Source organism: Camelus dromedarius, chromosome 14 (genome assembly GCF_036321535.1).
Source record: "Camelus dromedarius isolate mCamDro1 chromosome 14, mCamDro1.pat, whole genome shotgun sequence".
In the NCBI taxonomy this organism is placed as follows: Eukaryota; Metazoa; Chordata; class Mammalia; order Artiodactyla; family Camelidae; genus Camelus; species Camelus dromedarius.
Window position 1 is genome coordinate 47,587,216 of NC_087449.1, and position 23,588 is coordinate 47,610,803.

The window sequence follows — 23,588 nt, forward strand, 5'->3', positions numbered from 1 at the left end:
TCTCTGACTGTGCCCAAACAGATGGGTAAGGCTCTAAAAAAGAAAAGAAAGAAAAAAAAAAAAGCCCTTAGTTCACTGGCACATTCCCCCGTGGATCTGCATTGTCTGACCTCCGGTGTGTCCTCAGTGTTGCCGCATGGGACAGAGTCCCCGGATGCTCTCACGCGCCTGTCTTCGCCCAGCAGCGTGGGCTGCTTTCACATGCATCACCCAGCTCGTAGAAGTCCTATTCCTCCTTCAAGGTTCATCTCAGATGCCACTTCATCTTAAGCTCCCCATTCAGAATAAATTGCTGTCGCCCGTGTCGCCCCCAGCACTTTATTTCTTCGGCACGTTGCCAATCCCGAGCACTCTGCCTTGTCTGGGACCTGGCCACTGCCTTGCCGTCCCACAGAAAGCTCCTAGAGGGTGGGGGCCACCTCGTGCCCATCCCACCTGTCCACAGCGAGTGCATGCAGCAGGAGCTCACTCACCACTTACTGGACAGTTGGGCACACGAAGATGTGAACAGACAAATGGATGGTTCTCTCTAACACAAGGGTTTCTTTGGGCAGGTCACCCTGAGCATTGCTTAGGTCCACGGAGAGGGGAGTGGGCAAAACTACTAAGCTCCAGGAAGGCCATGCCAACCTGGCCCGGCGTGCTGGTGTAACCGGGGCTGGGGAAAGGTCACCTGCTCTGTTGCTGTCATCGGTTAGCAAATACCAGGACTACTCTAGGGAGGTGAGAACGGCTCACGCCGTGCTAACTTTATGGTGTGTGTTTGACAGGGGATTGAACAGAAATGCCAGGGATGATTAGTGCGGGCTTGGCTTCCTTGAGTAAACATGACTGTGTAACATCTAACATCCTGTCTGTACCACGTGGCTCAGCCTCTCCCTGGAGGCTTTGCCAAGCAGCTCAAATTCAGGAGCATTAACGGGAGAAAGTGAGCAGGAAAAAAGATGGGAGGGCCCACCGAAGGAAAGGAGAGATAATCGCTGCCCTCTATGGAGCCAGCCCCACCCTAAATGCTGGACATTATTCCTTATAATTTTTACAAAAACCGTAATGTATGGGCATCATTATTTCTCTGTGTTGCAGATGTGGGCTCTGAGGCCCAGAGAGGTTTCTTGTATAAGGTCATCTAGTTGATAAGTAACAGAACCTATTTCAAAACCCCTGTGTCTGATTCCCAAACCTAGGCTCTTCATCATTGCACTCCACTGCCTCCCATGGAAATAATCTTTCTGAGTATGATCAAAACACTGAGCTAATCTTCTTCCCGGGAATCATTTACGTGTGTACAGTGCACTGTAAAGCTAGAGATGAAAGCCAAGTCTGTCTTTAATTGGGAAAGAAGACGATTGCTTCTTGTTTGACTTTATACATAAATTCAGTAAGTGTCTGATTTGTTCGTTTATTTATTCACTCAGGAAATATTTACTGAACACTACTGTGTGCTGGGTGCTGTTCTAGGCCCAGTTGGAAGCAAAGCAGCCAGGGTCTCTGTTTCCAGGGAGAGCACAAGTGACCTACCATAAAGAGGCAGACAAATGAACTAGCTAGATTATTACAGATTGTGCTATGAAAAAGAGCCGAACAAGGTAATTTGACGAATCTGATGGAAGGGAGTTAAGGGATGAACCTGGAAGAAAGTGATCAAAGAAGCCTGTCGGAGGAGAGGATATCAGAGCTGAAAATGGAATGGCAAGATGGAGGTGGCTTAGGAAGATCTGTGGCAAGAACATTCCAGGCAGCAGGGCCAGCAGGTGCAAAGGCCCTGGGGCTGGGGGCAGTGAGGGAAGGGACTGAGTCTGCTGTATTGGAAGGAGATTTTACAAATGTGGCTGGAGCAGAGCGACAGCAGATCATTGATGGTGTTCACAATTGAAGCTGGATCAGAACAAAGGTTTTGAAATGTGATCTCAAAAGAGGAGAGCTTAAGATCATATATCATATTCCAGGAGTCTGCAAGCTTTCTTCTGTAAAAGACCAGGTGGTAAATATTTCAGGCTTTGTGGGCCATGTGATCTCTGTCAGAAAAACCCAACTCTGCTGTCAGAGCACAAAATGCAAACTAATGAGCATGCCTGTGTTCCAATAAAACTTCATTTGCAAGAACCGGCATAGAGCCAGATTTGGAGGTGGGCCTCAGTTTGTCACATAATGTCTTAGGCGTTACTGGGTGTAAGGTATTAGATGCTACAACTCCAGACTCGCCCGTGCAATCCTAGATCTTATACTTAGTGATATCAGTGTGTAGAGCTGCCCTGGACTTTTCCACCAAAGTCATCCTAATAGCAGAGTAGACTGAACGCTTATCCCCAGGAGATCTGGAGGGTGTAGGAGACATAACACCGCTTTGAGGCTTCCTGGTTTGCTTAAGAAAAAATGTGAATTTTACATTCTACTCCATAATAAATTCATTTGTTTTAGTGTAAAAGTTACTTTTCCCAGAATTTTTGAGAGGGCCAGAATTGGCCCTCTAAGCCAATGAACGTTTTGGGTTTTTTTAATTGATAATAGTATAATTTATGGGGTTTCTAAACATATGTCACATACTTTATTTACATGATCTCCTTTTGTCCTTAAAATAATTCTGCAAACATGTCACTGTTTCCCTTTTAAAGCTAAATAAATTGAAGTTCAGAGGAATTTGTAGACATTCGTATACCTAAGATTTAGCAGTCTCGGTTTCTGACTCTAAAGCACATGTTTTTTCTTTTCCTCCTTCCTTCCCTTCCTCCTTCCCTCTCTCCTTTCCTTCCATCCTTTTCCGCTTTTGCCATGCTGTAGTCTCTGGTGTTGGCTTGTCAAAAGAAGATGTTTCAGGAGACATTAGAGCACTTATAGCTCCCCGGTGCCCAGGGGACTAAGTTGAGGAGCCCAGGTTTGACAGACAATTGTCTGGAATGCTCAGGCCAAGTGTGCCTCTCCCGCATCATCTCACAGTCTCACGGGAATCTGTACTTTTGAGTCCCCATGTGGGTACCAAACTAATCTTTTCATCATTCCCCAAACAGAGCTGGCTGTCTCTTCATGATTCCAGGTCTTTTCACATGTTCCTATTGAGTAACATGTTAAAGTACTTTTTCAAAAAGACAAGAGATTCCTTTAAACAAGATAGACCTTCATTCCCCCCTTCTGAGAGAGACAGAGGTGAGGGGTCTGAATCTGTGAGCAACGACCTAGGAGGGGACCGTGGAGGCGGCGGGGTCGGTGCAGCTGCCCCAGAATCCTTTCTCTGAGCTTCCTCTTCTACCATTTCCTTAGGGGTGTTTTCTCATGCTGCGTTTTGTTCACACGTTCACTCAGCCAGCTTTTATTCATTCATTCCTCCCTGCCATCACTCATTTGATGTCCGCGTTTAAAACACTTTCTCTGTATTACGCTGCTTGGTATTAGACTACAAACATCCCCTGAATCCCTGAGTTTTTAGAATGTGTAATACATCCCAGCTACTTACGTTTATGTTGAACTCTACTTTGCCACTTGCTACAAACACCAGATTTCTCCTGGGTTTCAGTTTGATGGGTCGTTGGGTGTTTGCCATGCAACAGAGCATGTGGCCTTCACCCGACCTCAAGCATCTTTACAGGCCATCTCCCAAACTCCTTTGCCGACCTTTCTGATTGAATATTGGAGTTTATACTTAATTACCTTGTCACTCTCTCATACTGATCATGTTAGCTACATTTTGCAAAATCACCAAGCTTATCTGTGTAACGAGGCTTGTATCGTTAAATCAAGCTGAACTCAATCCTATAGTCATAGCGGTGCCGTCGTGCTTAACTCATGTACAGTGTCTCGTGACAGGTGGATGGTGGTGATGGTGAAGGCACTGGGAGACTGGGTGGTGGTCACAGGCAGTAGTGGAGGTACTGACAGTCACAGGGGTGAGAACGGAGGTGCTGGTCCTGTTGCTACCACTGACAACACTGGTGGGAGGTGACGGAGATTCTGGCGGTGGCCCCAGTGATGGAAGTGGTGATGCGAATGAGTGGTGAGCTGGGATCCTCGTTGTCTGTCAAACACTTTAGCAACGGCGCTTCCCCCTCTGTTTTCTTGTCTCAGTGTCCACAGCAACATCCTGCAATGACCCTGGGGTCCCCCAGAATGGGAGTCGGAGTGGCGACAGCTGGGAAGCTGGCGACTCCACGGTGTTCCAGTGTGACCCTGGCTACGCACTGCAGGGAAGCGCGGAGATCAGCTGTGTCAAGATCGAGAACAGATTCTTCTGGCAGCCCAGCCCACCAACGTGCATCGGTACAGAGCAGCTGCAGCGTGAGCCCTGCCCTCTATTCCACTTCCTGTGGGCTCCAGACTCCCCACCCCCTTAAGTAGCAGCTGCATCTTGAGCCTGGCCTGGAGAATCTGAGTAGCTGAAAGCTGCAGAAAACTCAAAGTTTACTCTGCTTTGCCTGCATTTGTAGATACACACACACATTCACACACTCACACTCAACACACTCTCCAAAATGGTCCCGAAGATTTCTAAGTCGGGTATGTCTGTCCCTTCTCTCCTGGCCCAGACTGTATAGCTGGAAGGAGGACCATGGGTGCCCTCAGGCAGTAAGGGTCAGCAGGTTCAGAAATGACCCTTCTGTTACCTAAAGCCCTAGGAGGGCACCCGCAGGCCTGAGTGGAAAGGAAAGACGCTGGCTCTTCCTCTCCTCAAGGAAATGATTGGTTACCCAGGTTTTGGTTCCCTCGATCTGTCCTTAGTCCTTAAACCTCCCCATTTGACAGATGAAGGTGCAGACGTTCTGAGATGTGTCCAAGGTCATGTAGCTCGTAAGGGTTGGGGCCTGAGTAATCAGTCCTGCTCCCTGGCTCCTTGAGGTGGGGAAGAGGAAGGAATTTGAAGGGAGAGGAGGACAGGAAAGAAGGAGAAATAGAAAAAAACATTCCAGGTGCTCGCTCCCACCTGGCTCTTTTTCCCAGACAAAATACTGAAGGCCGTTCTCTCCTGCGTCAGTGATGGATATTAGAAGAGACTGATGGTCATGGGGTCCTTACTGTGTGCAGCCCTGTCCTGATCACATACTTACACAGCCTCACTTAACTTCCCTACAGCTCTCTGTAAAGAGCACCATCCCCTCCTTTTACAGTGGAGGAAACTGAAGCTTAGGCCACTTCGGAAATCTCACCTCAAATCACAGAGCCAAGATACGGCAGAGCCGAGGTTTACACCCACATCAGTCTGAATGCAAAGCCTTTTGATCTCCTACCTCCCACACTGACTCCCACGCTGGAGACGGGCTCAGGGCACTTCCCAAGACCTAGCCCTCCCTAGTGGCGGCGGCGATGCCCCAGACCTCTTTGCATGCAGGCTCAGTGGGAGGCGCTGTGTGGGCATCTGAGGACTGGCCTTTGCTGGTCATGCTCTGAGGCCTGGCATTGAAGGTGAGACACCGAGTCCTGTCCCTTGGTGGGGATGAGGAGTCACGTGGGTATGTGTGGGAGGAGCTTGGTGTTGTATGGAGGCCAGGAAGGTAAGACTGGGGTTTTCAACTGCGTGTTGTGATACGTTGAAAGAGTATGGGATATAAGAGACGGATCAAGGCTTAGTTCCTGGCTCTGCCATTTACTAGTTCAGTGGCCTTGGGGAAATTGCTTCAACTCTCTGACCCTCAGTTTCCTCATCTGTAAAGTGAGGGTAAATATACTTCCCTCGTGGCTTTGTGGGGTGAGGGCACAACTAACCCTAATCTCAAGAGATGCTAATTTCTCTCCGGATTCCCTCCTTTCTTCCTCTTTTCCTCCTTCCTTCCCTTCTTTGTTTCCTTCTTTCAAGTGTTTGGACTCATTTCCCTTCTCTGAACCAGAATTCCATCTGGTCAAGGGCATTCTAGTGAGGCCCGGGGCTGGGGAGTCAGAGGACCTCTGAGGCTCCTTCCAGACTCAGCGTTCTCCAAGGGTGTGCTGATCTTAACAGACAAGCAGGTCTGACACAGACTGTCCCAGGCAGAAGAGGAGGGCTGCACTCCGTTAAGCTGCCAAGAGCAGTAAATGTGCAGCCAGCAGGGCAAAGAGGTTAATTCAGCTTTCATTACCCGGTCTTCCGCGCTCGGCGTGAGGGGATGTTCTCAGTCTGGAAATCCCAGTGACAGGCCCCTCATTTCCAGCTCCCGTGGCAGTCTGCCAGGACAGGCCTTGCCGGCCTTCGTACTCCTTCAAAATAGGGAGGAAGCAAAGGAAGATAAGTGTTTACTCAGCGCTATCCCCATGATGGGCCCTGGGCTGGACGCTGCATCTCCATCACCGCGAATGAAATCGCTGTGTGCTAAGTTTAGAGCTCAGCTTCTAGATTCCAGCTGCCTGGGTTTGAGTCTAGCTTCAGCCCAACAAACTGTGTGGCCTTAGACAAATTACTTAATCTCTCTGTGCCTCATCTTCCTCCCCTGTAAAATAGGGGAAGTAATAGTACCTACCTCATAGGGTTGTTCTGAGGGTTGTATAATACCATAAACGCTTAGAACTGTGCCTGTAAACACTGTGTAGGTTAGAGGGCCTTATTGCTATCTTTTTTTTTTAAGTGGATGAGAAAACGGAGGCTCAGAGAGGTGGGTTAGCTTGTCCACACTCACAGCTGGTAGATAGCCATGTCAAAATTTGAAAGCAGGACTGTGTAACATCAAAATTGATGGCCTTTTCACAACTCTCACCCCTCAGTACAGCCTGCCCACTCTTTGGCCATCTGAAACGACCAGCTCCTGTTCCCACTCCCGTCTGGGCAGCGTGGTTTGTAAGGTCAAGCCTGGGCCTGCGGGGCGGAGCCTGCCTTCTGTTTCTAACTCATAGTGGGGGCCAAGGATTGGAAGAGAAACCTGGCTTCTAGTTCCAGCTTGGCATCCCAGCGCCAGCCCCAACTGAGTACCTGCTGAAAGGATGGGGGGCCACGGGGATGTCACCAAGGCCTCGTTTAGTCTGCTACAGCTCAGTGGCCCTGATACCTGGGCCTAGAAGGGGAAAAGGGGGCTTCATGCCCCTCAACCAGGCCCACCTGAGCAGCGGGACCTGTCTTGTGAGTGAAGCAGCCCAGGAGTCCAGCCATCTTGTCTAGAGAAGGCTCAGTGGAGAAGAAGCGAGTGAGATGCAAGGCAGACCTGACTCAAGGAACCGTCCTCACTCCTAGGAGCTCTTCACCTGGGGCTTCTCCCCCCCAGCCTTGGGGGAGGAACAGTCCTCTCCATCCCCACTGCCACCAAGGATTCCAAGGCAGGACAGAAGAATGGGGAAATGATGGACTTTGGGGCCAGACGGATGTGACTCTGGGCAAGATACTTAACCTCTCTGAGCCTCATTTCCTCCTTTCTAAGTCAGGAAGACTAATGTGTAGCTCATGGGGTTGCCATGGGGTAGAAATGAGATAATGCATGTAAAATGCTGTACGTCGTGTCTGGGGGGTACGTTCATAGGGGCCACTGGAGTGTCTCTGGTACTCAGATTGGAACTTGGGGTATATTTTCCGCAGGGGAAGAAGCACACTTCTTAGGACAAGTCAGGTTTTATGTTCAGCCACAGGAGGGCTTTTATGGCCTGGTTTGAAGGCCTACCATTTTGTAAAGAGCCCCTGTTGGGGGCTGATCCGGCCTGCTACCCACTCCCTGAGTGAAAGCTGCAGCCTGACGCAATAAAGCTCGGCTCTGGGACAAGCAAACGGCCGCTCTTAAGTGCGGTCTTGGACGGACCCTTGGCCCCCACCTCCACTTCCAGTCTTGGATTTTCTGTGGGCTCACTGCGGGCCTTACTCGCCCACCAACCTCCAATGATGACCCGTGGTCTCCAGACCAAGGCCTATTTATAGTCTCGGCCATCTTCTCATGATAATGGCCCCAGCTACCTCCAGCCCCCACTTTATCAAACCCTCATGCGACGGTGCAGTAACCCAGCCGTCTGGGGGAGAGGCGGACTCAGGACCTGGGAGGTGCCCTGGAGGGCTCTGGACGAGCAGTGTGCTCTGTCACCAGCCACCTTCCCCATCCCCGCCTGCTGGAAAGGCCTGTCATTTCAGGAGAGGAGGACCACCATGGACTAACTGGGGGTTTGTAATATCTTCATACAACTGACGAACACATGCTCTCTTGGACAAAAGCCTTTTAGAAAATTGGAAGGTATCTGCAGCCCCAAGCAGGTGCCAAGAGTACTGGCAGTGTAGGAGGCCAGCCAGGCTTGGCAGGCACACAGGATAGTCTTCTGCTCCTCCTGACATCGAGTGCACAGGAATTTGTGGTAAATAGCTGCAAAGCTCGCCTGGAAACTGGACATGAGGCAGTGGAAGGAGACCATATATTTCATGTGTCTAAAAACCAAGTGATGGCTCCAGGTGCTGTCTGACCACTTACAGTATGCCAGATGCTTTAACAGATAGCTCCAAAATCTTTATGACAATCCTGTGAAAGAGGTGTTATCACTGTAATAGAGGAAGGACACTGTGGTCCAGAGAAGTTAGGTAAATTCCCCAAGGTCACACAGCCAGGAAGTAGCAGAGCCAGGTATTTTGTTTTGGTTTTTTAATAATTTATTGAGGTGAAATTCACATCACATAAAATTAACCATGAGCAATGCAGTGGCATTTGTACCTTCCCTATATATATACCTCCTCCATCTCGTTCCAGGCATCCCCATCACTTCAAGGTAAACCCTCACACCCTTTGCACTCCACCCTCCCCTTGGACCCTAGAGCCAAGTTCTAATTTAGGTCCATCAGACCCAGTCCCTTCTCTGCTGTGCCTTACCGATACCCATGGAAAGGTGACCACATGAAGGGGACAGTCTCACCCTCGTCTTCCTCTCTCCTCAGCTCCCTGCGGGGGAGACCTAACTGGACCATCAGGAGTCATCCTGTCACCAAATTACCCAGAACCCTACCCACCGGGCAAGGAGTGTGACTGGAAGGTGACCGTCTCACCAGACTACGTCATCGCCCTGGTATTTAACATGTATGTACCTTTCCCCTAGTGGGAGATGGAGGGTTCAGAGCAGCTAGGGTTGCAGACCCGGGTCTCCGGGTGAGTATACACAGGTCTGCTGTGAGGAGAGGTCTTCATTCCAGGGGCGGTGACTTAGAAAAGGAGAGACACGGGCACTGATTGAACGTCTCCTGTGTGCCCAGCACTGTGCTCCGTGCTTTTACACATATTGTTATCTGATTTAAGCCTTGTGCTCATTTAGGAAGTAGCTATTATTCTTTCTTCTTTTTTTAACCTCCAAAGATGCTAAGATTCAGAAAATAGGGCCTTGCCGGGTTCTTTTTCCCCTGCCCTTCTGAATTCTTCTCTGCTCTCACCCAGCTCCCCCATCACCCTCCCAGCCTAGGAACAGCTCAGGTGTCTCTCAGCTGCTCCCCCATCAAGCTTCTGCATCATCTCCCCAGTTTCTTTTAGACAAAAACTCCTCCAAAGAATTGTCTCTGCCTTCCTCACCTTCCTCACCTCCTGTTCACTCTCAGATCACTGAAATCTGTTTTTTGCCTCCATGGTTCCACTGGAAACCCCTCTGATAAAAGACACCCATGAACTCCTGATTGCCAAACCAAATAGAACTTTCCGTGTTTTACCGGACTGCACCTCTTGGTCACCCCACCCCTCCTTCCCCTGCTTCTCTTCCAGCTTTTGTGGAGTTACTTCCCTCTGGCTCTCCAGCTGCTTCTGTGACCCTGCTTCCAGCCTTTGCCAGGCTCTGTCACCGGCCCCTTCTCTTCTCACCCACGCCTCCTTCCTGAACAAGTTCATCTACTCTGATGACTGCTCTCTCCTCTTGTAAACTCGAGACACCGCCCCCCCCAACCCTCCTGGACTTTCTTCTGGGCTGCAAGCTCCTGTATCCCACTATCAGACATTCTCAGTCTGATGCCTGCAGGCTTCTCAAATACAACACGTACGAAACAGCGTATTGCTTCTCCCCTCAGATGAGCTCTAGTCTGAGAATCGGGGCGTGGCACTATTGCCCACCTTCACTGCTTCTTCCGTGAGTGACCCAGGTGTGGGACCTCTGCTGCCTCTGCCTCCTCCTCTTTCCCCCTCTTCTCCGTCTTCCCAGCTCCTGTCTTGGTTGTTTGCTATCTAAATTGCTGCTGTCGGCTCCAGACTGGTTCCTCTGCCCCATCTTGCCTTTTGTGCCAGTCTCATCTTTAGCTATCTGCAGAGCGATGTTGTCACTGGAAAATGCTCAAATATGCACCTCGTTGTCCATTTTCACATACGATCATGTACTGCTCAGCAATAAAAAGAAATGCACTACTGACTCGTGCAACAACGTGGGTGACTGTCAAGCACATCAGACTGAGCCAAAGAAGATGGACACACAGGAGCACATAATGAACGATTCCACTCGTACGAAGTTTCAGGATCAACAAAAGGAATCTATAAAACTAAAAATCAGTTCAGTGGTATCTTCTGTTGGGGGGGAGACTGTTTGGGAGGGGGCACCTGGGAACTTTAGGGGCTGGTGGAAATATTCTGGGTCTTGATATACATGTGTCAAAACTGAGGGAGTGGTACACTTAAGAGCTGCTTGCTTCACAGTGTGAAAATTATACCTTGGTTTAAAAACGAAAAAAGAAAGAAGAAAGCATAGAATTTATCTTTGAAGCCTATAATGGCTCCCCTCTTCTCTATAAATTAAGATCCAAATTGTTTGTTTGGGGTTTTTTTTTGGGGGGGGGGTAGTTTGGTCCAGGCTTTTGAGTTTCCCAAGCGATCTGGCCCCTGCCTACCTCTTCACTTGGTTCCCCGCCGTCCTTGCCCCACCCCTTCTAAGCCCTGAGCTCCAGCCAGACTGGCCTGCTCGCAGCTTCCGGCCTGGTTCATGCCTCTGTCACTTTGCTTCTGCTGCTTCTTCCACAGCAACTTCCTCTTCCCTCCTTGTCCAACCGCTAAGGGTCTTTCAATGTCCCGAGACAAGCTTCATTCCCATCCTCCCCGACAAACTTTGTGTTGTGTTCCCATCCGCCTATACAGACTTGAGACTACTCTGTCGTCTTCATGCCTGTCACTTCCTTCAGATCCATCACTGTCTTAAAGAAGGGGTGGTGTCTGACACACCCTCGTGTCCTGGGCACTTTGCAGAGCACCCGGCATACTGCGTGTTCTCAGATTCAATCTGATGATTGAAGGAAGGCAGGGGCAGATGGACAGCATTTCAGAAGTAACTGAACCATAATTTGTGACCCAAACTGACTCCCTCCCAAACCCTGCCCTGGTGACCTTTGAAAGAGCAGATGAAGAAGCAGAATTATGGGGGCAGGAAGACCACACCACCCAGCAATGGTGGGGCGACCCTACAGCTGACACCCATGTGAGAAGGTGCTGTGTAGGAGGGAGGCCAGTGCATAATCTGGCTCCACCTCCAATGCCCCCAGACCCCCATCCTGCCAGCCCTGCCTACTTTGTCCTAGCTATTTCATGGCCTCCTCTCTCCGCCATGTGTCTTAGCTAAAGGGTAGAACAGCCGTTTTGTTCTCAGTCCAACCAAACGGAGTATGTGAGTGTCCCAGCCCATGGCTGGGCTGCGAACGAGTTAGCATCGGAACTCTGTTCTCCACAGACTCATCTGCTTCTGTTGTTTCCATCTTCGCACCTTTGTTGGTATCATTGCCTTTGTCGGGTGTATCCCTAAGAGTGGAGTTGCTGCATCATAGGGCAGGCGTGTGTTCAGGTCTAGTAAACACTGCAGAACAGCTTTCCAATTTACACTCCCCACAGCGGGTGTGAGCGTTCCAGTGGCTCCGCACTCTTGCCAGTCCTTGGTATTTCCCGTCACTTTCACTCTAGCCGTTCCAAGGAGATGAGTTACACTCAAGAACTCTAATATTCAATGATCTAAACTGAGACAGTTTTTTAATGGATTTTTTTCCTAGACTAGGGTCAGGATAGCTAAGCAGGAAGCACCAACATGGGTGCAGGGGTGGAGTGGTAGGAGGTCCTAAAGAGAACTGAGAACTGGCGGGGGCATAAAGGAAGGAAGCTAGGGTCCTCCGTGAGAACAGCCCCCTCCCAGCCTGGGAATGGGTCCCCGCGGGGGTCTTTCCCATCAGAGAAGGAGGTGCAGCAGAGCACGGTATAAAGAACCTCAGTGGCAGGTGAGAGACCTGGGTTCCGGGCCTGCTCTGGCTTATCCCGCGGTGTGCAGAGCTGATAACTGACTTCCCTTCTGTGCGCAGTCTAGTGAATGTGGACAACAATATTGTGGTAGAATCATCCAACTTGCTAATAGACTAGATCTTAATTATTCCAACCACTGAGAAGAAATGGTAATTATGTGATGTGCTAGGGGTGCTAATTATTCCTACAGTGGCAATCCTATCACAATGTATAAATGTATCCAATCAACATGTTGTACACCTCAAATTTACACACCATGTCAAATAGATTTCAATTAAAAAAATTTTTTTTTTAAAGAGGGTGTTAAGTTTTCAGTTCCAGCCTTCTGGACACTGACTGGCTCCACTGCCCGAGCCTGCCTTATCCATCTTCCCTCCCTACTGGGTGGTCATGGGGACTGCATCCTCTCCCTCCCCACCGGGAAGTCTTGGGGGCTGGGTGCCAGTGGGAGGGAGGGTCTGCTGTCTGGGAGGCCCGGCCTTTGGTTGAGCCTGAGGCCCAGTACCAGCCTTTATTTGACCTTAGTGGGGTGGGGGCGGGATGTTTTTGTTCCCCAGCTTTAACTTGGAGCCTGGCTATGACTTCCTCCATATCTACGACGGACGGGACTCTCTCAGCCCTCTCATAGGAAGCTTCTACGGCTCCCAGCTCCCAGGCCGCATTGAGAGCAGCAGCAACAGCCTATTCCTGGCCTTCCGCAGCGACGCTTCCGTGAGCAACGCCGGCTTCGTCATCGACTACACAGGTAAGGTCCCCGGTGGCGACGATGACCAAAGGCAGGGCCAGCCAGACCTGGTAGAGGGGAAGGCGTTGTGACATGAGGGGAGCATGGGACTGGATCACAGGGAGCCCACGCCAATCCTGACACCGCTGCCACCTGCGAGCACCTGGCTTCCTGCGGCCCTCTGGGTAGCTGGGTCCCTCACCCCCAGGTACCCCGGGCCTGGAAGGACAGGGGCCAGTGTTCTTCTCACACCTCATTTCTGTGTCCACATCACTATTCTTCACTGCCTTTTCTGTGAGCCTCATTCCTAGCCCTTCTCCAGTCTTGTAAGCTCAGCCCGCACGATCAGCTAACATCTCCCCTGCATTTGCTGAGGCCTCTGATACAAGGCCCAATCTTCCTCTGTACCCCAAAGCCTCCCACCTCCTGGATAGCTTCACCACTCAGGTGGAAGCCCACCCAGCTCCTGAGGTCACAGTGCCTGGACCTCTGTCCCAAGGACACTCCTTGGCCATCCTCTGGCACTTTGTCACAGACTGCACACTTTCTGAGACTTCCTGATCACGTTTTCTCATCCCTCCAGCTGTCCCATTCTTTTAGTCTCATTCCACTTTTAGATGAATGAAGGCCAGCTGAATCGTGCAGGGGTCAAGAGCAGGGGTCAGCAAATTTTTTCTTAAAGAACCAGACAGTAAATATTTAGGCTTGTAACCCATGCAATCTCTAACACAGTTACTCAGCACTGCTATTACAGCACAAAAACAGCCAAAGACAAAACATAAAGGAATGGGCGTGGCTGTGTTCCAATAAAAATCTGCTTACGAAAACAGGCCGTGGTCTCTACCCCGTCTAGAGCATAGACTGTCAGACCAGCTGGGTGCAGGGCCCATGTTTACTACTTAACGGTTGTGTGGCCTTGAGCATCTTATTTAACCTCTCAAAAAATCCATTTCTTCGTCTATCAAATGATGGCAGACTAATTCCTACAGAAGCAGCATCAGTGAGTCCAGGAATAAAGGCCTTGATCTGCGGCCTGGGCATTCCAGACATTCTCTAATGGTCAGGTCGTAGCAGCCCCAAGAAGAGTCCACACTCCACTTCGTTCTACTCTCTTATCCTCTTTTTGACTTCTTCTTCTCTGATGATCCCAGGCCCCATAAGCCAACTCCGAGCTCCATGCTTTGCTTGATTTGTGAGCTTGGCGAGTTATTATCCCCGGGAACCCATTTCTCCATCTATAAAATGGTGGTAATAATAGTTTTGTTGCAGAAGATTAAAATTAAAAGATATTTTATACACAGAAATGACACAGATGAGGACGATGCCCAGTGTGTACTAAACACTGTAGATATTCTGGAGATGATCGATTTTGTTACTGCTCCTGCAGCCCAAGTTCACCCAGGCCTCGTCAGCCTGTGTGTACAAACGGGGTTACATTACCAGTTAAAATTAAGAAGTTCCTGGCTCGTGTCCCCCACTCGCATAATGCAGGACCTCAGCAACCTTGTGAAGTGTCCCTTAATTAAATATGTGTGGCAACTCCCGGGAATATGTCACATGAGCTCACAAATAATCCCAATCCTAATTATAGTTCACTTAGCATCTGCCAACAGCCAGCACCGTCCTAAGCATTTTGCATCCATCATCACATCAAAATCCTCGTGACTCTTGATTGCCTGCTATTTATCAGATACCATTCTAGAAGATGCTCGGTGTACAAGTTAAGGAATGTTTTGCCCACGATCATCTTTCCTCGTGAGGTTGGCCTGGGAAATGGATACTTTGCCATCTTTTCTTTCGACAGACACCCACCGTTCAGTAAACCTCCTGTACTCAGTCTCCACATGCTGATATCAACAAACTCGATCACATGTTGTGGAACCCAACAGAGGGCATGACTTAGACTCAGCCCGGGACCCCCATCACTCCACCCACCGCCATCCCCACGCCATGTCGTCGTCATCGTCATCGTCATCGTCATCATCATCATCATTCTTATTATTCATCTCTTTAATCACTCTCTCATCCGTACCCTCAATTTTCCTGTCCCCTGATTGCTCAACTGCACAAACCTAGCAAAACTGCCCCTTCTATTAAATTCACACTCAAGTGGCTGAGCACAGCCAGAAGTCACATAAACATGGCACTTGGAGCCCCTACAAGTGATATCTTTTACCTCCAGCCAAGGCTTAGCAGCAACCAGAGCCACATCTGACTCGTCCCACCTGGGTTTTCTACTTGGTGGAGATTCCAAAATTTTCACCCCAAATGTCACCACTTTCAGCCTTCTTACAAGATGATTGCATTTCACCATCCCTGGATACAGTAGCTGCTGGGCAGAAATTTCCTCAGCTTCCTCCCAGTCACCTTGTTCATGGCAGCCTGGCTGTGACCACCTCACCCCCAGATCTTCACGAATCCACGTGCTGGAGCCATACTTCCAGGTCCTGTTCCCCAAAGAAGCCCCTTGCACTGTCAGCTGTTGACCCAAGACCATCTCTAGAGGGGTCCTCAGATCTAAAACACAACCCCAGGGAATAAGGCCATCTGAGCCAGCCAAGCAGCTGAAGGAGGCCAGTTGCTGGGGAGAAGGAATAGGGGGGCACAGCCCAGCCATGCACCCTCCACCTCCTTATGAGGGTGCACGGTGCAAGTACCAAGAGAAATGTGTCTGTTGGGGTGAGAGATACCTGGTGAGACCTGGAGCTGCCTTCCTGCCTTCTCAGTTTGCACACCTCCTAACATGAGTCACCCCTCTACTCTGTCCCCAGCCTCTGGTCAGGCAGCCCATTTGGTGGAACCCAGGAACACCCTGTCTTTCCCCATGGTTTCCTTCTCTGTATCTCAGGATCCCTGGATTCCTGGAATAGGTCTCCCCTACTACCAGATCCCAGGACCTTGACAGTATCCCCCTTTGTTCAGTGTCTATGTAGGGGAGACCACCACCACTTACTACCTATATGGCCTTAAACAAGTTGCTTAACTTCTCTCAGCATCACTTCCTCATCTGTCGAAGAGGGGCAGTGACACTGTATGGAGGGGTTGTGAGGACTGGTAAATGAGCACAGCACCTACCAGGGCCCCAGTGCCCGGAGGCCGCTGACACATGCTTTGTTTCACCCTCTTTCATTTCATTGCCTTTTTTCACGTGTGATGGATGTTTCATCTGATCTGACCTTGTTAGGAAGGGAAAACCTCTCTTTGTGGGGCTAGGCTGATAGAATGAACTACACATTCTTTTCTGTCTATGGGAGATAGAAAGTGCAAATATGATATTTTGTACACATATCTATGTGGGCGTGGGGGTTATGTATAACATGAGAATTTGTGATATGTACAGATGTGTGTCCTATATACCTCTCCAGTCCATGGCAAAGAACTGAGACACTACACTCTGTGAGTCTGTGGAACACCTTAGATTGAGAAGTTGCCCACTGAGGACTTGCACATGGAGACAGGCCTGGATTCTTAGGAAGAGAGTAATTGGCCTCGTCTATCTGGAAGCCATCTTCTGTCCAAAGGCAGAATCCTGTCTTTTGAGAGATCCAGGGTTCCACTAATGCTGAGCTTCTGGGTCTCCTAGGAGCTGTGGCTTCAGGGTTCTGCTTTGGGAGGTGAGAGGACCCACCTGGAGAGATTTTGCCAGACCCCGCTGGGCTGAGCCCAGTGAAAACCTCCTCTGACCCAGGTCAGCCCTCCTCTGATCCAGGGCAGGCAGACCAGGAGCCTTTCCCCATTTCCTGCCAACTTGCCAAGGAGGAAGCAGAAACAGTTTGGTTGCATCTTAGTGAGGGATCATTTAGTTCAAATCAAGAAACTCACTCAGACCAATGTAAGCAGAAAAGGGGGTAATTTATTATAAAAATGTGAAAAACAGAAACACTCAAACCAACTTGAGACAAAAAGGAGTCTTTATTATAAGAAAACAACTAACAGCCAAGCTGGTTCAAACTGAAAAGCATTCTGTATTTTAACCATACAGATGATAAAAACTCACTCTAACTTAACACCAAAAAGAATATCTTTTTTATTTTAATATTTTTATTCTTTTTTTTTATGAAACATAGTCAACTTACAACCTTAGTTTCAGGTGTGCAGTAAAGTGATTCAGTTATACATATACACATATATTTTTTTCAGTTTCTTTTCCATTATGGCCATCACAAGAAATTGAATATATGAATACATTTTTAGAACATGAGAGTCCAAGGGCAGGAAGCATGACCTCCCAAGGGGATTACAATCAGGTTGGGAGAACTGGAGGTTGAAATTCTCCTCCTCCATCTCCAGGACCGCTTGGTCTCTGCCCTGCCCCTCTCTGAGTCCTGGCTACATTCTCCTCCCTCTGCAGACCAATTTTCATTGTTTCTCCATTCTCCTAGGACAAGGAGGGCTGCCTCAGTCTTGGCTTTGAATCACTTCCCAGTTTGTATCCCAGTTCCAAATCCCAGAGGACCATCAGATTGACCAGGCTTAAGTCAGGTGTCCACTGAGCAGTGCTATGGAATTAGGCTTTTGCATAAAGGGCAAGGGCAGATCAGGCATTTTTATTCATTGGTTAATTGATTAATATTTACTGAGTACCTGCTATGGACCAGACACTGTTACAGAGCCTGAAAACAGAACAGGGAACAAAACAGTGTCCCAGCCTCCATGGAGTTCACATCCTAGACTGACAGGCATTTCTACCATAGATGGGATGTTGGAGGCCCACCTAATCGTAAGGCAAAGATGGGTCGGTTTGTAGGTGTCTTGGTTCAGTCGCCCCTGGAAGGTGGCTGTACTGTCTTAGTCATCTTTGGGCAGGCCTGCTAAGAGCTGATTCTGAATGCAATCCTGTCAATTGTGGATTTCTCTTAGACCATGCTCTGGGGCACTTCTCATCGGAATTCAGCCTCCGGGGTAGTTTTGCCCTCTGCTAGAAGGGTGCAAAGGGGATGAGGAGGATCCTGTCCTTTGAACACAATTATTAAAAATGAGTCCCAGGGAGGTTTATTATGTTTTCCCAGGCCAGAGAAATCAGCAGAATGCAAGGCCAGTGAGGGATGGGGACCTTTATTCACATCTTCCCGCAGGTGTGGTGGCCTCCTCCTGGGCAGGGACAGGCTAGGACATCCAAGCACCTGTGTAGGAATCATTCATTTATCCAAAAAGTGCTTACTGAGCTCCTACTTCATGCCACGGCCTGTGCTGGATGTGGAGGGTGCAGCAGTGAGCAAAAGGGTCATGGTCCCACCCCTTAGGTAACATAAAGGTAAGGAGAGAAACAGACAGTAAATAAGTAGACAAGCAAGAAGCAAGAAGCATGAGAAGATAGGAAAGAACCAACTACTCTGAGGAAGAGGAATGGGGCGCCCCCTTCAGGATGGTAGTTGCTGAAAGTGAAGGCCTTACCGAGCAGGTAATGTGAACAGAGACCTAGAGGTTGAGAGGAAGCCCCCTGTGTAAGAGCAGGAGTGGGAAGGGCTTCAGACAGAGGGATGAAGAGTTCAGAGCAGGTGTTAGACAATCTGAAATAACCCAGGAAAGGCAAAAGTGAGTCAACTTTTACCAGAAGGTGCTAAAAAGTACCTGTTTTCTCTTTCAAGCCCTTGGAAATAACCCTGTGGGCTAAGGAGTCATCACCAGATTTCCCCATCTGCTCCCCGCCACCATCACCACCACCACCACTCATCTCTGCCATGGTCTTTCCTTCAACATTCAAAATGGAAACCTCGTCATTGACACTGATTTCAAAAGTCACATGTGTTTGTTGGAAAAATTCAAATACAGAAGATGTACTCTAAAAACTTAGCATCTCCCCATAAAACATCTCCCCTGAAACAAAACATCTCCCCTGAAGTGCCAATACTAATGGTTTGTTATCTCATTCCAGGCATTTATGTAAAGTAATGTAAAACCCATACCTGAGGTCAGGCTGAGCAGGCCAGATGGTCTCTGTTGCCATCAGTTCTGCTGTTGTAACAAAATAGCCATAGACAATATGTAAACAAATGAGTGTTCCAATAAAACTTTATTTACAAAAACAGGCAGCAAGTCAGTGGACTGTAGTTTGCAGATCCCTGTTCTATATGAATGGGAATCACTCCGTATATACTAATCTGCAGCATGGATTGGATTTTTTCTTTTTTCTTTTTTTTTTTGCTTTGTTTTGGGCTTTGCCCAACAATAGATCTTGGCCATCTTTCCATATCAATATTTGAAGACTTTTGCCATTCTTTTTAAAGGTTGCTTGTATTTCATTGAGTGGCTCTAATCCAACCTTTTTAACCAGTTCCTTACTGTTTGGGTTGTTGCTTTCACTATTAGTGTTTGGAAATGGGCCTTATCAACCAGGACAAAGAGAATCTGGTTCTTTTAATTTTCCCATTTGAGTGCTTAGGGTTAATTTATTATTATCATGATACTGTTCTAGTCATTTAGTTTTATCACCCACAGCTGAGCTCTGGTTTAGCCAACTGAAGACCTGGTTTTGGTCTTAATTCTATCTCTTAATAATTGAATGGTTTGGAAAACTCATTTAGCCTCTCTGATCAACATATTTCTCATCTCTAATCTGAACAGGAGCATACCTGGCCCTGCCTGCTGCAGAGGCTATTGTGAGACACAAATAAGATAACAGATTGGAAAGTGCTTTGCGAATTATGAAGTGATCTTCCTGTGTCTAGGCCCATTATCATCATCATTATCCCTGCCACTGTTATTAATGTGATCATGCCTGGCAGGATGAGCTCTTCTTGCTCTGACATGTGAGGACTGGTAGAAGAGAATCTGTAGGTGGAATCATTGAGGTGGTTGTTCATTTTCTAAGCGTGTTCAGCCAATCAATTCTGCATCCATTTCCTAAGCCCCTCTTATGTGCCCAGTAGGGCCAGCCCTAGTGCCAAGTTCTGTGCCAGTTGCCAGAGTTATGAGAAGAACAAGTGATTGATCCCTGTCTTCTAGGAGTTCAGAACCCACTGGAAAGAAATAGACTTACCCACTTACCAACCAAAATAATGTCATACGTGCTATAATCAAGAAAAGAAAAACATTGGATGAACCTAGAGATTATCATGCTAAGTGAAGTAAGTCAGACAGAGAAAGACAAATATCAGATGATAGCACTTATATGTGGAATCTAAAAACAGATACAAGTGAACCTATTTACAAGACAGAAATAGACTCACAGACATAGAAAACAAATTTATAGTTACCAAAGGGGGAATTGGCAGGGAGGCGTAAATTAGGAGCTTCAAATTAACAGATACACACTGCTATATATAAAATAGATAAACAACAAGGACCTCCTATATAGCACAGGGAACTATATTCAATATCTTATAATAACCTATAATGGAAAAGAATCGGAAAAAAGAGTATGTATATATATACACACACATACACACACATATATATGTATAACTGAATCACTTTGCTGTACTCTTGAAACTAACATGACATTGTAAATCAACTATACTTCAATAAAAAAAAAAGATGAAGAAGAAAAAGAAAAGAAAAATCAAATTCTACCAGAGAGAAGGCAGCGTTCAGGACACTTGCTCAGAGAGGGTAGCCTTGAAAAGCATAGGAGTTTGTCACACAGGAGGAAAGAGACGGGAGGAAACGGGAGGAAAGGACTTTCTGACACAGTGTGAAGTTCCGGGCAGACATACCCAGCTGGGTATGCCAGTGCAGCCATCACTCAAAAGCACAGTTGTTAATATGAAGTCAAAGTCTATTCTTCTGGGCTGCTGGAGGACTCCCCCTAGGCCCCTTTTGTCTTTCTGCTCTACCGTGCTACGTGGCTCCCATCCTCAAGGTTATCTCAGGATCCAGAGTGGCAACTGGAGTTCCAGCCATCACGTCTAAGCTCCAAATTGCACGGAGGAAGGAAGGAAAGAAGGAAGGTCAATGAGCATTCTCTCAGCTGGGTCACCTTCCCTTAAGCAGACTTTCTAGAAGCCCCTCATGCATCCATTTAAGAAATATTTATTGAGCATCTGTCATATGCCAGGCCCTGGACACAAGAGTGAACCAAACTGGGAAACTGCTGTCATGGAACTTACATACTAGAGGAGGGACATAGGAAAACATAAGGTAACTATATGGTGCATGAGATAGTAATGACCGCAGTGCAAAGAAAGCAGAGAAGGGTGGTGGGGAGTGTTGGGGAGAGGAATAGCACAATTTTAGAGAGCTGGTCAGGAATGTGTCAATGAGAAAGAGACAGTGAACTACTGAACTAAGTCCTGAAAGGTGAAAAGGGAGCCATGTGGATGGGCGGATGTTCTGTACACAGAGGCCAAGGTGATTGGAGCAAAGTTAGCAAAGGAACAATAGCAGTCAAGGTCACAGAGGGAAGACTGAAGCCTAACATGCAGAGCTTTGTAGACTTGTAAGGATTTGGGCTTTTACTCTGAGTTAGATGGAAGGCAGTCATCTGACCTGACCATGTTTACATCTCTTTGACCAGATCAGCTGCCTGGGAGGTTGGAAGGTGTAGATATTAGTTGGTATCTTGATACTCTGGGTGGAATCCGGTTCCATTATTTAAGGACAAAGGGAGGAAGGAATAGATATTGACAACTTGCTCTGCCTCTTATGAGCTGTGTGAAATTGGTTCTAAGTTGCTTAATTTTTCTGAATTTCAAATAAGCTTTGGCTCACTCTGAATTTATAAAAAAAAAAAAAAAGACAGATGGAATATAAGATGTGGTGACACGTATCTCTGCAGTTCACAAATGGGCCACCCAGTGGTCAGTTGCATTCTGGCCAGAGCCACTGAGCTCTGGGGGAGGACAGATTTGGTGTTGGGGCCAAGGCAACATCACAGGGCACAAGAAGAAAACACTGAGGTGTCCACTGCTAGGTGAGGGACCATCTTCTGGGTCCAACTTGAGTTTAAATTGAGTAATGTATCTGGGACTACCCCCTCCCCCAAGCTATAGGCAAAGACAGCGAGCAGGGCCTTCATAAGGGCTCAGATGCAAGAGTGGCTAGGCTTGGCTGGATCACAGACTCTCAGGGTCCTGTCCCATCAGTCAACAGGCTGATCGGCGCTGAACGATACCTTCAAGCTGTGACTGCCTCTTGTACAGGTAGCTTAAAGTTACCCAGGTGACAAGGGCAGCCCTCAGCAAAATTCCTCCTGAGCTCCTCATCTCTGAACTCTGATCCATCTTCTGTTCTGGGTCTTTCCTCCCTGAATCTGCTCTTTGAATTTCTGGTTCCTTCTGCAAGGGCTGTCGGCACCTCTTGGTGAATCCCCATCCTTAGACTCCTCCACAGTGTAGCCTCCAGGATTCCAGTGGAACCCTGACACTCCGTTGCGTTTTCCTGATACTGGCCACCCTCAGCTGTGTCCTGACACTGCCCAACCCTGATGACAGGCCTCTTGACCATCAGTGCTTCTGGAACAAGGAGGATGTGGAAAGGCAGCAGTGGATGGAAGTGAACATCGGCTCCCAAGATCTGCTCGGAATTTCCAGCTGCTGGTGAGGGAGGCTGTGGAGTGCCTTCCTCCAGAGATCCGGGGCCCAGACGAATACTCTCAGTGGCTCAGGCAGCATCAAGTTCACTCTTGTCCAGTGCAGAGGGACAGAGTGGATGCCTATTAGAAACATCCATGATATGCCTGATTGGGAAGACGTATAAGCTTCAGTAACCAAATGGAAAAATACTGCTGTTTTAATAAACCAGCCAGCACTCAATACCCCCAGTGCAAAGCCCTGGAAAACTGTATTGGAGACCTGGACTTATCCCAGAGGCTGAAGTGGTTGTCCTAGTTTCTTCCTAAATTGTAATATCGGTACCCATACACTCAGAAGTGCCTGCAAGTTATGGATATGACGGCCTGCAAAGCCAGTGCCAGCTCCTCCTGCCCAGCCAGCAGCACTGCTGTCGGTGAAAGGAAGAGATGAGGAGAAGTCATCTACAAAAGTGGCCCCACTTCCCCCACAGAGACAGAAGACCAGGAGGCTGCCCTGATGGGTGCAGGGGTCAGAGATGGGCAAAGGGGTGGATTGTGCCCAAGCACGGAGACTTGGTCACAACTGAGATACAATCCCAGGACTGTCAGCTCCCGCCCATCAGAGCAGGTCCTGCCTCCCCAGGGAGGAGTGAATCAGGGGGCAGAGAGGGCCTCAAAGGTCTAGCTGCCACACTCCCCTTTTCAGGTCAGGCAAGAATGTGGGGACAAGAAGGGAAATTTCACTCTCCAACATGACTTCCAGCCCTAGCTTTCTAACCAGAGTTACAGAGGTTTCCAGACCTGAGGACCATCAGTCCCAAATCCCCACGTGTTCTGTGGCTAATGAGAATCAGGGTCTCCCCATAGGCACTGTGCCCTGGAATTAGGTCACTAATGAGCAATCTCTGTGTGTGTGTGTGTGTGTTTGTGTGTGTGTGTTTATTGTTCTTTTTTTCCAGAAAACCCACGGGAGTCATGTTTCGATCCTGGTTCCATCAAGAACGGCACGCGAGTAGGATCCGACCTGAAGCTGGGCTCCTCCATCACCTACTACTGCCATGGGGGCTATGAGGTGGAGGGCTCGTCCACCCTGAGCTGCATCCTGGGGCCCGATGGGAAGCCCGTGTGGAACCATCCCCGGCCAGTGTGCACAGGTGGTGGGGCCGGGGCTGGGGCGGAGGGGGCGAGGGCATGCCAGGGGCAGGAGGGGCTGTCAGTGAGAGGAAGGTGGGGCATGACATGGTCCTCTAAGGAGGGCTCCTTGGGTGAATGAGAATGGCTGGGAACTCACCAGGTGTACCCGTCCCTGAAAATGGGGCATCTC

General features: G+C 48.6%; 1 protein-coding gene across 1 annotated transcript in view; it reads left to right on the forward strand.

Moving 5' to 3' along the window:
- Positions 1 to 23,588, forward strand: part of CSMD2 (CUB and Sushi multiple domains 2) — a 575,319-nt gene that overhangs the window by 432,428 nt on the left and 119,303 nt on the right. The window contains exons 27-30 of the mRNA XM_064493786.1: positions 4,057 to 4,248; positions 8,789 to 8,927; positions 12,647 to 12,834; positions 23,224 to 23,418. Of these exons, the coding sequence (XP_064349856.1) occupies positions 4,057 to 4,248; positions 8,789 to 8,927; positions 12,647 to 12,834; positions 23,224 to 23,418 (714 nt within the window). The remainder of the gene's footprint in view (positions 1 to 4,056; positions 4,249 to 8,788; positions 8,928 to 12,646; positions 12,835 to 23,223; positions 23,419 to 23,588) is intronic.